The sequence below is a fragment of the Bombus huntii genome, chromosome 8 (genome assembly GCF_024542735.1).
Source record: "Bombus huntii isolate Logan2020A chromosome 8, iyBomHunt1.1, whole genome shotgun sequence".
Taxonomy (NCBI): Eukaryota; Metazoa; Arthropoda; class Insecta; order Hymenoptera; family Apidae; genus Bombus; species Bombus huntii.
Window position 1 is genome coordinate 77,698 of NC_066245.1, and position 14,843 is coordinate 92,540.

The following is a 14,843-nucleotide window of genomic DNA, read 5'->3' on the forward strand; positions in this document are numbered from 1 at the left end:
TTTCATAAAAATTTAATACTGTTTATTTCTTTATATAACATCCCTAGGAACTCATGCTGTTTTTTCCCTAACAATTATTCCGGAATGTGGTAACAAGACAAGTTAGAGGGGGTCAGAATAATAAACGTTAGGCGTGTCGGCGTCTGTTTTTTAGTACTTTAACAGAATCCTGCACTAAATAAGTAGCTTTATTATAATAATTTTTAATGGAACTAATATCATATGTAAAAGAAATGTATTCTTTGTTTTAAAATGTCAAAGCAGCAAAAAATTTCAAGCTTGAAAAATGCTTCGTTGTTCATATCATACCATTTTATAATTCGATAAAATTTCAATTTTACGTTTGATACATTTACGTAAGTACATGTGCTTGGTGTTCCGTCACGAGTGGAAGAGGGTATGCTCTTATGGGGTAACAGCAGGGCGGTAGCCTTTGCCGGGGAATGGAGACGGAGAGCGTAAAATCGGGGGCTAGCGAGCATAGCCATAGCCATCATAGCAGAACTTCTCAAAAACATCATCGTACTCATAGTTCTAAATCTCATCACAGGCAACATTCACATAGAAGTACCAGGTACTTTAGTTAATCAAAAGAAAATATAACTTAGCTGAAGGCTTCTTTTTATGACCTTTTTGTTAACATAAACATTTTTTTAAAGGACAAGTCGTAGTCAAAAGAAAGAAAGACACAATTTAGATTCCACAGAAATGGCACCTTTTCAAACAACTGTTAATGTAAGAGGAGATAGTGTTGATAATTTGGGTCAAGAAGTTATAGAAGTACAAATTTTACCTCAAGATGAAAACTGGGGTGAAAATACTACAGCTGTCACTGGAAATACTTCTGATAGATCAGAATCAACTGAAGATGTGAGCCATTGGCCAAATGAGAATGATGGATCATTTAGTTCCTGTAATCGATTTATGGGGCCGGTTATAGCAATGATGCTTGGATTAAGTGCTTTTCTTAGTCCTATAACAATGGTTATATTGCCTAAGTTAGGATTTTTTCCTGATTCTACAACTGTTTTAACTATGCAACAAAAGCTTCAATTATTATCTTGTAATGCTGAATGTAAAGGCCAATTACTAGGTTTAGCCTTTAAATTGGTGCTATTAGGTATTGGGAGTTGGGCTGTGTTTTTACGCTCAAAAAATGCTACTATGCCACGCATATTCTTATTCCGAGCGGGAGTGTTGCTTCTTACTACATTATGCATTTGTACTTACTGGTTATTTTATGTTGTTCAGGTACATAATTTTATTAACTTACAAGATCTTCTCAACTACAGTATTTTTATATCATTATAAATTATAGGTTACTGAGAGTGCTAAGACTGCTGCTAATGGTGAAATAACAGAATATAAAAATTTAGTAAATTATGCAGGTACTCTTGCAGATACTCTACTATTCATACATTATATTGCTATATTGCTAATTGAAATTCGCCATCAACAGCCTATCTTTTATCTTAAAGTAAGTGCACTTCATTCTTGTGTAATTTCTTTATATTTATTCTTAGTACATTGTATTTATAATAATGTTGATATTTAAGATTGTAAGATCACCAGATGGTGAATCCCGATCTTATGCAATAGGACAATTGTCAATACAGCGAGCAGCAGTATGGGTATTAGAAAGATATTATACAGAATTTCCTATTTATAATCCATATCTAGAAAGACTCCCAGTATCAAAATCTGGTAGAAAACAGTCAAGCTTCAAGTTTTATGAGGTTGATGGTGGAGTAACTGGCAGTGTTCAGTCACGAGGAGGTAGTGGTGATAGAGCAGTCATAACAACTCAAACTCGTCGTAGAGATTCCAGTCACAATGAACGTTTTTATGAGGAACATGATTATGAACGTAGAGTACGAAAACGTAGAGCAAGATTAATCACTGCCGCTGAAGAAGCATTTGCACATATAAAACGTTTGCATTCAGAAGTTGAGTCTACTCCAAATCCTGGTCCTATGGATCCCATGGAAGCTGCACAAGCAGTATTTCCATCTATGGCAAGAGCTTTGCAGAAATATTTAAGAGTTACACGGCAACAACCGCGTCATTCTGTTGAGTCTATTTTAAATCGACTTGCACGATGTTTGGCTCAAGATGCAGCACCGCGCGCATTTTTAGAACCCTTTTTCGTAACCAGCCCTGTTCTTTCAAACGAAAAAGAACGACAGAAAAGATCGCATCATTGGGCTTTAGTCTGTGAAGGAGAATTACCTTCACGACCTCTCGCAAATGGTTGCGAGTTTCAGTTACGACAAGGTGAAGTAGCTCTGTTATGTACAGTATATCATTTACCTCATTTTCATCTTACAGAACAGCTCGCACATCCTAAATCTAATAAATTCTTACTAAGATTAAATTCCGAAACATCGGTTTAGTAACATTATAAAACCAATAGCTTTTTTCGTTTTAAGATAATTTACATTGAAATGCTGATATTTGTAATGGAAACAAAACTTATTAACCGTTTGAGTCCCAAGCAGCGCGATATTTAGATTTTGTGTTGAAAAGTCCCAGTACATTTGAATGCTACAGACAACTGACGGTATTTTGTATTTCATTGTTATCTTCTCAGTAATTTTTATTGAACAAAACTTGAAATATTTATAAACTAATAATACGCATATATAATATAAATGTATTTCATAAAAATAAGAAACATAACGGGCACTAATGCGCCGCTTGTTTCTCTTCGTAATCGATTAAGACAGGCGCTATCGCACTGTTCGGGATTTTTCGATCCTGTTTTTTCAGAGACCTCTGGGACTCAAACAGATAAAATTGCGAAATTTTTTACTGTATATAAGTGAAGAAAATTACAATAATACATATTTAAGTACTGGAAATTAAATACAATTATAGAAAAAAATTGATATTGAATCATGCAAGAAGATAGTACACTTAAAGATAGCTTTTTTAAGGGAATGAAGTTTTGGAAATGATAAAATAGTTTTTTATGCAGAATCACAGAAAGTGTTCATCTCAATAACATTTACATATCTTCTTTAGTGCAGATAATAGCAAAATAAAAGGACAATATAACTTTTCCATTTATAATTGTAGATAAGAGAAATTCATATTTTTATGATGTGAACACATCTATATTTATTTATTTCATTATTTTACATATTATTACTTATATATTAGTAAAATAAACTTACTATATTTTTGGGTAGTTTTATATCAGTAATTAAAACCTCTTAATTATTTTTCAGTAAGTATACATGTAATTGGAAAACTAAATCTTGAATATATATCCCCCTGAGTAAATTTTCTTTCTTAAGGAACTTTACAGAATTACTTTAATGTAAAAGTATTATAAAATGTATTATAATTAATACATTATTTATTGCATATTTAACATTCATAAATTTTCGTTATATGAAAATTTTTATTTATTGAAATTTATTACAACAACTTTTGCAATAGATAAGAGAAGTGTTTAAAATGAGACACTCTGGGGAAAAAGAAATACATTCCTGTACGCAATATATTTGTATAATGTGCTGTTCAGTTCATACAAATACATTTATAATATGTAAGGTGACATATGTATCTATTACTTCAAAGGTATAATATCTTCCATGACTTAAAGTAAATTAAGTTTTTTTTATGATATGTTCTATATATATACATTTACAATATAGAATATATTACAGTAAAATTTTATAAATTTAAGAATGTGGTCATTTTTAGTTTATTTGAATTTATTATTATCAATTTAAAGAGTGTTATTTTAAATTCTCAAATATAAAAAAGATTGCAGTTGTGATAATCAAATAAGACTTTAGAACAAAACATTTTTAGAAATTTATAATTTTATATTTTGTGAAAGACATGCAATCAAATGAAATTATTATGAATTATAAGATATTTATATAATTTAAATATCGTATAATTTTTCATTAAATACTGAAGATATGTTGCAAAATGTCTGCTTAAACTTATTTCATTATTTTAATACATAACTTTAATATTTCATTGCTATGATCAAATATTAACTTCCTCATATAACTATACTGTATTGTTGAATACTATATTCCTACATTATTTACATCGTTTATATATAATAATATTGAATGTATTAATTTTAACATTTTTTGTATATCTTTTACATAACTTCTACATTAAACTGTTATTATTCTATATTTCATTTTGGAAGGCTGATAATATTATATTTTGTTTGAGACTATGCTTGCTATTAGAATACATGTACAGTAAATAATATGTGTAATACTTTACATTCACGTTAACATATGTATATAAAGTATATACATCTCATGAATGTATAATGAAGTGATTAATATAATAATGAAACTTGTTATACAAAAGAAGGTTTAATGTTATAATACTCATTTTCTTTGCATTCCTGTTTAATATCTAAATTAGGTAGTAAAGAATAAAATAATTTGATATGATGAATGTATGGGATATGATGAGTAAATTTATATATGCTTAAAAAATTATTTATAACATATCATTTAATAACAAAAAGAAATGTATGTCACTTGCCACTGCTCATAAATTGTATTATTTAAGATTAATCGTATTATTTAAGTAAGTTAAGGATATTTATGTCTAGAGACATAACAATTCTTCTAATGCAACATTTTGACAAATATATGATGATGTGAGTAGCTTTATCTGAGATTTTTTATTTATGTTGTGAGCTTGAATGTATTAATTGGTGAGCAAAATATACTTTCTATGTATAAATATTATTCATTTTAGATATGATATATTGCTCTTCTCTCTTTCTGCATAGAATGCAATATGTGGATAATTTACTTTTATAGAGTTTTGCTACATTTTGTAGCAAAAAAACAACGCACAAAATGAAATTTCATCTCATAGAATGTAAAAAAAGATAATAAAGAGATTTGATTATTACCTTAATTTTTGTTTATAAATTTTAAACTAATCCAAAAAAATTCATGTGCAAAATATATGTTTAAACTAATACATGAAATATATACGTAATATAAATAAAATCTTCATTTCCTATACTTTATGTATAATATTTCTTATAGTTTCGAATAAAATAATGTATATGATAAAAGTTAACATTTTTATTAAAACCCAATTTTCTTTATTATAGCAAGATTGAATTTTTAATTACTTATTTATTTTTGTACAATATAAAATTTGAATATACTTAAAGTAATGTAATAAACATTTCCTCTGACATTACTTTGTTACAAATGTATCGAATTTAAAAATTTAATCGATATATTTATGTATAAATCGATCTTAACTAAGAAACGTCACGCGCCAAAAGCATCGCTGAATCCATGCTGAAGTGCTGAATCTCACGGATGAAGAAGTAATATAGAGCTCCTAATATGGCTAGCGATAAAAAATCAGGAAAGTCTTCAAAAGGTACGAAGTCTACCACAGAAATATTATCTGAATTTCAAATGCTTCGCAATGAACAAAGGGCAATGGCCAATAAATTATCAGAAATGGAGATGGAACTAAATGAACACAAGTATGTGTTTCCTAACCTATATCCTTTATTTTTATTGCTTACTATAAATATATTTTAAATATTTTGAACAGATAGCAAAAATAACTTGACATAAACTTTCATGCCACGAAATTTTAATGAAAGTTCTATAATGAAACAATGTTATAAATTTATTTATAATGTATCTTCTTTCAGATAGCATACATTATCATTTTATTGCTTAAATTTTATTGCTTAAATGATATTTTTTAGGATCGTAATTGATACATTGAAAAATATAGACCCGAAAAGAAAATGTTATCGAATGACTGGAGGAGTTTTATGTGAACGTACTGTAGAGGATGTAATGCCTGCATTGGTAACAAATAAAGAACAGGTTAGAGTTGTTCTATTTTTTTTCATTGTTAGTTAAAATAATTTGCATGTATAATTTTTTATTTTTATACAATTAAAAATACAATACAACATTGAAAATTTGTAGTTAATTAAAGTCATAGATGCCCTAAATGATCAGTTAACAAAAAAAGGACTCGAAATAAATGAATTCAAAGAGAAGCACAACATTAGAATTAAAGGACAACAGGATATGCAACAACGACAAGGTGAAGACAAAGATTCCAAAGAAGCAAAAAGAAGTGCTGTAGTTGTTAATTCACTATTAAGCAATTATTCATAAAATCAAAATTTTCTATTTACAATACATTTCCTGCTTACATATAAATCACATTTTGGCACTTATTTATTACATCTTCAAAGATAATATTGTATTTGAAGTATATAAATATTCAATTTTCTAATGATTATGTATTTTTTGATTTTTCTTTATCGATAAAAAGTATATAACTTCAAATAATTGCTTTGGTCTTCTATAGCCATCAGTTATTACAATTCAATTATAGGATTATTATCAAATCAATGTATAAATCAGTCACTGAAGAATAGTAAATTGAAGCAAATTTAAAATTTATAGTAAAAATTTTAAAATACAAGGATTGTATCACGGGTTGCAGTTATACGAGAAATCTGAGTTTCCAGGGTCGGAAAAATTTAGACGAAATCGAATGAGATCTTAATACATTTGTATTGTTCGGATTCTTGAAACTTTTGGGATCATCTGCTTGTGCTTAAATTCCAAATTTAGTCGTGGGATATCGAAAAATATAAGAGAATCGAGGTCGTGTCAGATTCTTCATTTCTATGTTTATAAACGAAATTATTTTAATCATAAAAAAGAATTAGAATTTATCTTAATTTTGAGAAAGTTTTTTAAATATTTGATTTTGTATTATTGTCATTTGTTATTAATCAAATGTTTTGTTGTTTACTATTTATAAAAAAATGCATTAATTTTTTATCACAAGTGAAATATTGTTACAAGTAGGTTTAGATTAAAGTTTAATTATAAAATGGAATAGTTAAATATTTGTACAAAATAACTTTATTTTGTGAAATAATTATACTAGTGCGCAAAATATTATCTATGAAGAATTAGAGCCATATAGAGGTATATAAAGCTTTCTAAAATTGCTATGAATACAACATAATGTAATTCTTCAAATTCCTTTTGATACAGTTCTGTGTATAAAAAACTAGCTCCACATTTTTTTTATAAAGAGGATATTATCATTAGTAATAAAATATATAAATATCTAAATTTTAATTTTTCATAAATTACTTATGAATAGAGAAATTATTATAATTACTTTATAAATATACGCTGTTACAAATTTACAATTTACTATTTATAGTAATTATAAAGGCAGTAATAAGCATCTAATACAGTATGTTATGTAAATATAAAAAGGCACCATTGTATGTATTATGGAGATATTAATGTTCACGATTCCATCTCCATACAGTAGCATCATCACAAACACATAACAAAACTGAACCATCTCTACTTAAACTTGTTTGACGTATAGGTGCAGTACATCGCGGATGCTGCAGTGAATAACAGCGTGCTTGACCAGGTTCATCAACTTCTAAGTCCCACACATATGTTCTACCCACTTGATTTCCTAAAGCTATTGTACGCTGGCAAAAATCCATTGAAAATCGTATAAACCATATATCACATTCCTTAAACTCAAACCTATGTAAAACTGTAGCGCTTGTTTCTCCACTGCGTAATTGAGAATCTTCAAGGCGTCCTGGTTTCCAACAAACAATACAATTTTCACAAGATTTACTTAAAATGAAGTCACCATACCATTTAACACAATCAACATAGTTACGATGAACATCCCGTGTAGTAAAATCTGGAAAGTGTTGAAGTATCGAATCAAAAGGTCTTCCATTACGACTAGGGTTACAATAGTAAGACTGCTTTATTGCTTCTTGCATATCTGCCTTATCCAATGACCATAGTTTCAGAGCATGATCCATGCCACATGAAATAATACGTTCTCCTTTCATATCAAAGTCAGCACTTAAGACTTCATCTCTATGACCTTCAACACCACCAAATATTGCTATACATACATCAGTTTTTATATTCCATAATCTAAGAGCATGATCTTTTGATGCTGAAAGCAATATGTTTGGATCTCTAGGATGAATTTTTAATTCATTTATTGCATGACCATGTCCAATATAATGTTTGATGCAAGTCATAGTTACAGGACTAATAACTCTTACAACACCACGTGATCCAGCAACTGCTAATAAAGGTTTCCCAGAATCATCATAAGTCCAAGTACAAGTGTAAAAATTTTCTTCTGGATCAGGATCTGCATAACACTGACGTAATCTGATATTTCCTCCTTCTGGACATTCATAAATGCTTACTCGATTGCTTCCTACTGAAGCAAATATTAATGGTTCACCTTCTTTTAAATGATGATTAAACTGTACTCCAAACAATGGCTGTCCATGATCTTCTTTAACACTGCAGCAATATTTGTAAAGGGGCTTGTCTGTACATGGTTTATATTTTGCTGTTTTACTTCTACGCCGACCTTTTCTTCTATAACGAGCACTGCGGGTAGGTGTATCACTACGATGGGTACCAGCAGTTGAATTGCTGCCAATACTACATTCAGTTTCATCACTATCATTTTCACTGTCTTCTTGACTAGAAGCATATGCTTGATTTTTACTATTTGTTTTCTTCATTTTAATATTAATAATATAAGAACAGGTTTATAAAATTTTATATCAGTAGACCAGTAGTAGGAATTCCACTTGTTATGCCCAATATAGCTTCCACTAAATTCAGTATTCTATTACTTAATTGAACACAAATTTGTGGTTTCTAAGAGGAATGTAAAAATTAATAGAATAATTATAAATTACAAAAGGAGATATATACATATACAACTTACAAAAACATTAGCAGATAAAAATCGAATATTGTATTTCTCTCGTATTTTTGCTGATTTGTGGGAAGTTAATCCCATAATATTTGAAATTCCTCTACAATTTACAAGGCATACAGCTCCAGAAATTATATAATGTTCATCTATGAGACTTATATTTGTTTCTACCTTGAGAAATAATTTTCTTCGATATTAATATTATATCATAAAGACTATAATTGTTAGACATATATACTTATATCTACTTACTTCGGATAAAGATTGTGTAGTTCTCCAATCAAAAACAAAAATAATGAAATCTATACCAAGACTTAAGCTCGATTCTATGATTTTAGCAACAAGTTCACACTGATGTACGACAATACGCCACTTCCTTTCTTTTGCACTTTCATGTAATCCTTCAGAAACTTTGTGACATAATTCTGCTGGCCCTACAACCTATAATTATCCTTTACATTATAAATATTATTTCATATCAACAAACATTTTTTAGAACTCAACATAACCTCACTAAACTAAATATTTACTATTTTTCAAAAAGATGACAGAAATGTGTATAAAAAGTAGTAAGAAATTATTACATTACTTAATAAAAATACCAAGATATTGTATTTGTTGATATATCTTATTAATAATACTACATAAATATCATAAATAAATACAACATGAAATATTTGTAGAAAACAAACGCAAATTAATTGAATTCTTTCAAATATTCTTTTCTGCTTAAATGTACAAATATAAAGTAAAAACTCTTTTAATAAATAAAAAAATATCTTAAATAACAAGAAATTACAATAAAATAATATTTATATTTTATTCTTTTAGCTATTATAATAGTTAAGTATTATTTGAAAAAACTTCTAGGAAAATTCTATAAAATAAAATAAACATGTAATAATTACATTTAAAAATTACAAACGCACCAAAAGAGAAACTAGACAATCATTTCGGGATACACCACAATTAGTGAGTACCCCCGCCATGTTTCCATCTTTGCCAACTGTCTTACCGCTTGCCGCCACTGTTGCCAGGAGAATTCTCTCCTCAAATTCCTTTCCCTTTCGACTCTCGAGAAATACATGACGTCATATTACCTCTACTACCATTCAACAACTTAAATGTCGCTTGTGTCACGTGATATGAATTTGTCCCTCCACTCCCATTTGTACACTAACTCTATTACTCCACTAACTTTATTACTGCCAGAGAGGAAATAAAAGTGCTCACACTAATAAATTTGGTTGTTCCCGGACTAGTGCTGCACCATATGGCGAAGAACTGAGGTTAACTAAAGTTAGCATATACAAAAACCTATAAAGTTAGCGATCTGCTCTGTTTGGTTGCAATTTATCATATACAAGAATCTATGTATTTAAGCTTAAAGTTAGGGATTTGATCTGTTTAGTTACACACTAGCATAGACAAGAATCTTTTGAGTTCCATGCTGCAAGAACCTATTTAATTGTACGGTTGTACAGAAAAGTTCATATCTAATTTTTTATACGAGATAGACAAGTACGAGAATGACAAAATAACGCAATAATGAAACTAATTATAAATTTCCTAAGAAAGAGAAATTAATTGTTTACTATATTTTTTTAGAGAAGAAAGGAGAATATTCTGTTCCAAACGATAATGAATCAGTAAAATGATGTTAATTTTAATATTTTTCCATACACCATTTAAATTTAACATTAATCTTCGGCACTTGGCGTATATATTTTTTCATACACTGTACTGGCATGAATATTTTTTCACCGTTGCATGGAACCACGTATTCCTTTTCCTCAGTATGTACGCCAGTGTTTGTTGAGACGAATTCAACTATCTTGAAAAAATAAAAAAGTTTGAATTTTGAGTTAAAGATCTCACCTTATGACGGGCCTTTAATATTTGTGGATCACTTTGATTGTCAGTCTCTCCTTCTCTTTCACTTTCATTGTCATTTTCTACGTCTAATACGTCTAAGACCTTAGTTTCGAGAAACAGAATGGTTTCTACATTTCCATTATTGCAACACTTAGGTCCCGATTTTTGTACGATTATCGAATGTTTCCTGTATTATCAAAAAACGCAACAATAGTTGAGAAAGAATTGTGCCTGCAGACGAAGGTGAATTAAGACATATTCACAGTACGGGCATTTTAGACCATTTTGATGATATCTTAGGATTTACAATAAAACAATTACATAGCGTTTCTTTATCGAATATCTACTACTGATTACAGAGATAGTGGCAAATTTTTATATTAAAACTTTTATATTATTGATCCATTTTTTAATGAAACTTTCATCAACATATCCGTGATATTTTTGTAATTAAAATAACATGAAGCACGATATAATTGGTTAAAAAAAATAAGAAAGAAAAAGTTTCTTCGTAAACGAAAGACGTTACAATAAGCAGAGAACGCAGGTTTTCGCCCGACGACTTCATGTTCCTGCGCGCCCCGAAATTTCAAAGCGAGCTAGCGAATTCTTTTATTCCTACATATAGCTCAATTTCTTTTTTTAACAACTGATAGCTTGAATTATCTGATATCTTATCTGAAATGTTATTGCAACGTAACTTTATTTTTATTCAAAACCGCATTCAAAACTGTAAAAAAATATTAGAAGCGAATTCAAGGTAGTCATGTTCACAGCACGTTCTCTAGATTCGGAAATGCTGAACTCGCGTGGTTTTACTTTGACGTTCGTCCATATCGATGATTGTATCAAGAATACTCGGAAAAATCAGGCGTCGCAGTTACAAAACGTCGGGGCCGTTGGTCCATGACACCATATGGCGGGGAGGGGGGAGAGGGTTTAATTTATAACGCTCTCAAGTGTTCACTCTTTCTCTTCCGACGTTCAAGGGTGACGAAAGTCAGGCAGCTGACCCAGGTGTTCGAACTTCAGATTTTCTTACAAGTTTCTCACAGTTATTACAAATTACGATGAAATTGTTTACATTCTTACAAACATTAAGGTCCTTTTCTTATTTAGTTCAGAAATTTTCATCCTTACCATATTAAATATTTTCCCATATTAAATACCATATTAAATTTGTTAACGATTCCTTTCTATAAATTGACTATTATTACCTGATTTTGGACCGTTTTGCTGTGAATATGTCGAGCGTAACAATAAGGAACAAGTTAAACAGTTGAGATACAACAGGACTCCTCACACAGGCATCGATCAGATCGATCGACAGCTCATAGATGGCTTGCAATATTTGATTTTAGTAGTAAGCGTACATGTTACACTACTGTCATTCTCAATATCTTGTAAACGCGGGTTCCGAATTAAGTGGATAACCCTATATGTTATGCCGATATATTGATTTCTAAATTTATCTCAGCTTCACTGTCATTTTATCCTTGTAAAAAATAAATTTTAATTATTTCACGCCAACTTCGTATATAATCGTACTCTGTTATTCTAGAAATAAATATTATTGAATATTTTTGGGAAAAATACGTCTTACTTTCCTTGTTTTATTTCTATTAGATGCATAGTAGTATACATATATTCGTACGGGAAGAGGAAAATGAATTAGAAAAAAGAGAATGAATCCCGACATCTTCGTCCGAGAAGAGGACTCTTCGTCGCAAAAGGTGAGAATGTGATTTCCTGCTGACCGCCGAAACTCTCTTGTTCGTAAAGTAAAACAAAACGATCACTATGAAGTCATCCTACAAAACAATCGTGTTCCGAATTCTGAAGAATTAATTTCTTCAATGATTCTAGAAGCATTGGAAGGAGAGCATTGGAAGGAGAGCATTGGAAGGAGAGCCTTCCGTTAAAAGTGAAGAAGATCCGTGCCCGAGAAGACATCAAGAAAGAAGGGTGCAAATCTCAAGAGTTAAAAGGAAGGGCGAAGAGCAGTTGGGATTTCCTCGAAGACACAAATTTATACTTGAATAATACAAGTGTAAAATTTGACTTAAACATATTGGATAGTTTTCCTTTATAGAACGGTCTATTGACATAGAGACATACATACATATTAGGTATATCTAATATTTGTGAATATATTTATTATTTTCGTTGTTTTTTGTTAATAAATTATTATATTCTGACATTTTGTACTATTTCTATCCCTGTTTTATATGTGTCATCGTTTTCCCAGACTGCCGTATCTTTGTGTAAAAAATTCATAGATATATTAAATTTTCATAAAAATTTTCAATTTTCTTCTGAAGTGAAATTTTCGCTACCAATGTTGACATAATTTCCCATATTTTTTAAGACAATTTTTTTATCTAAAATTTTCGTTAAAAGATTTCATATTTTTATTTCATCTTTCGCAATCCCTCTTCTATTTTTTTGTCATTCTTTCGCTAGATACCATATGAGAAGTGTCGTCTGCTTTCAATATAATGTGATATGTTCAGCTTAATATAATCCTCCTAATTTTAATAAAAACAATATTCATAGAATTAATAAAGTGGAGTCAGTAATGAAAGTAAGATGGATAGAAAGCGTGGTTAGTTACATGGTTGCACAAATTAGTCGTTACGTCTCCATGTCCTTACATCTTGGCCTATAGTTAACTGGTTTTTTATTTTTATCCTTTTCATAAATATACCTGAGATACATACATTTTATCAGAAATATTATTCATTGCTCACCAATTTATTGCTAAAAAATTGATATTTTCATTTTACTATAACAAAAACATTATCGTGACGGAAATAAATATAATGTTAAATCTAAAACAATATTGTGTATAAAAGATATATTAAAATTATCGCATCATTCCACTGATTGATTATCGTTTACAGAATATTCTCCTTTCTTCTCTAAAAAAATATAGTAAACAATTAATTTCTCTTTCTTAGGAAATTTATAATTAGTTTCATTATTGCGTTATTTTGTCATTCTCGTACTTGTCTATCTCGGATAAATGATTAGATATGAACTTTTCTATATAACCGCACAATTAAATAGGTTCTTGCAGCGTGGAACTCAAAAGATTCTTGTCTATGCTAGTGTGCAATTAAACAGGTCAAATCCCTAACTTTAAGCTTAAATACATAGATTCTTGTATATGATAAATTGCAACCAAACAGGGCAGATCGCTAACTTTATAGGTTTTTGTATATGCTAACTTTAGTTAACTTCAGCACTTGACCGCATGGTGCAGTGCCTATACTGTGAAACAACTAGAACTACGGGCGTGAGCACTTTCATTTCCTTTCTGACGCTAGAATATACAAGGACCTATTGTATTTAGTTCTACCACAAACGAGATATATTCACTGTGATTTTACGCTACAAGAACTTATTTCATTGTATAGTTCTTGTGACTAGAGCGGTATCTTTACAACAGATTTTTACTCCTGTTAATCTCATCACGCTCGTCTGACTTCACCAACTTTATTAGTTGGATTGAATATAATTCCTATACTCATCGCTGTAAATCGCAGAGGGTGATTCAAAATCCCATAAGATGCAAAGTCTAAGCTGTATACTGTATACTCAGCTGTAATCGAATGCACATATAACTAGAGAGAAAATTTTTTCTTTAAGACAGCCAACTCATTCGAGATTTCGCAGTGTTCGTAATCGTTATCTTCTTGTAAAGAGCGAGAAATAGACGCAACTAATATTATTTCGTAATGAATAAATATAAAATAGATTATTTTGAAACTTGATGAAACATATTGTATTTAATTCAATATTCCCAGCAATTTTAATATTTCTTAAATATTGTGTTCTTTCTCAAGATCATAGATGATTTTTTGTTTTATATGTATTATATGTATATGAATATTATGTATATTCATATGTATTTGTTTTATTTACTTGCTTTATGTTTATATTTTTTTTATTATTTTAAAAACTAAATTATGTTCTACACCATATCGTTCCGGATCCTATTTATTGATTTTAGCATTATTATTATATATTTTTTTAATTGTACAAAAACTTTAATAAATGATCAAAGAGGTACTTAATCACTTTTAGTGATTCGAGTTTAAGCAATAAAATGAAACAGGATTGTCAGATGACATAATTACGGGTATGTGGTCACGTGGCCAGCGGGTACA

At 29.6% G+C, this 14,843-nt stretch overlaps 4 protein-coding genes across 5 annotated transcripts; 2 read left to right on the top strand and 2 right to left on the bottom strand.

Moving 5' to 3' along the window:
* Positions 1–81: 81 nt before the first annotated feature.
* On the top strand, positions 82–4,911 carry LOC126868470 (vang-like protein 2). The gene is made up of 4 exons (XM_050623959.1): positions 82–574; positions 660–1,251; positions 1,319–1,477; positions 1,557–4,911. The coding sequence occupies exons 1-4, from the start codon at positions 444–446 to the stop codon at positions 2,391–2,393; spliced, it is 1,719 nt and encodes a 572-aa protein (XP_050479916.1). The 5' UTR covers positions 82–443; the 3' UTR covers positions 2,394–4,911.
* A 365-nt stretch (positions 4,912–5,276) lies between these two features.
* On the top strand, positions 5,277–6,282 carry LOC126868478 (probable prefoldin subunit 2). Its single transcript, XM_050623981.1, has 3 exons — positions 5,277–5,503; positions 5,735–5,858; positions 5,964–6,282. The coding sequence occupies exons 1-3, from the start codon at positions 5,358–5,360 to the stop codon at positions 6,156–6,158; spliced, it is 465 nt and encodes a 154-aa protein (XP_050479938.1). The 5' UTR covers positions 5,277–5,357; the 3' UTR covers positions 6,159–6,282.
* Positions 6,283–6,897: 615 nt separating this feature from the next.
* On the bottom strand, positions 6,898–8,596 carry LOC126868472 (polycomb protein EED-like). Its single transcript, XM_050623969.1, has one exon. The coding sequence runs from the start codon at positions 8,594–8,596 to the stop codon at positions 7,313–7,315; it is 1,284 nt and encodes a 427-aa protein (XP_050479926.1). The 3' UTR covers positions 6,898–7,312.
* On the bottom strand, positions 8,591–14,717 carry LOC126868477 (uncharacterized). 2 transcript variants are annotated; one of them, XM_050623979.1, is made up of 5 exons: positions 13,286–14,717; positions 9,726–13,199; positions 9,049–9,237; positions 8,806–8,967; positions 8,591–8,735 (listed from the first exon to the last, which is right to left on the bottom strand). In XM_050623979.1, the coding sequence occupies exons 2-5, from the start codon at positions 9,783–9,785 to the stop codon at positions 8,634–8,636; spliced, it is 513 nt and encodes a 170-aa protein (XP_050479936.1). In that variant the 5' UTR covers positions 9,786–13,199; positions 13,286–14,717; the 3' UTR covers positions 8,591–8,633. The 2 variants fall into 2 exon arrangements, with proteins under 2 accessions (XP_050479936.1, XP_050479935.1); XM_050623978.1 differs by having other exon boundaries at positions 9,726–14,717.
* Between the last annotated feature and the right edge of the window lie 126 nt (positions 14,718–14,843).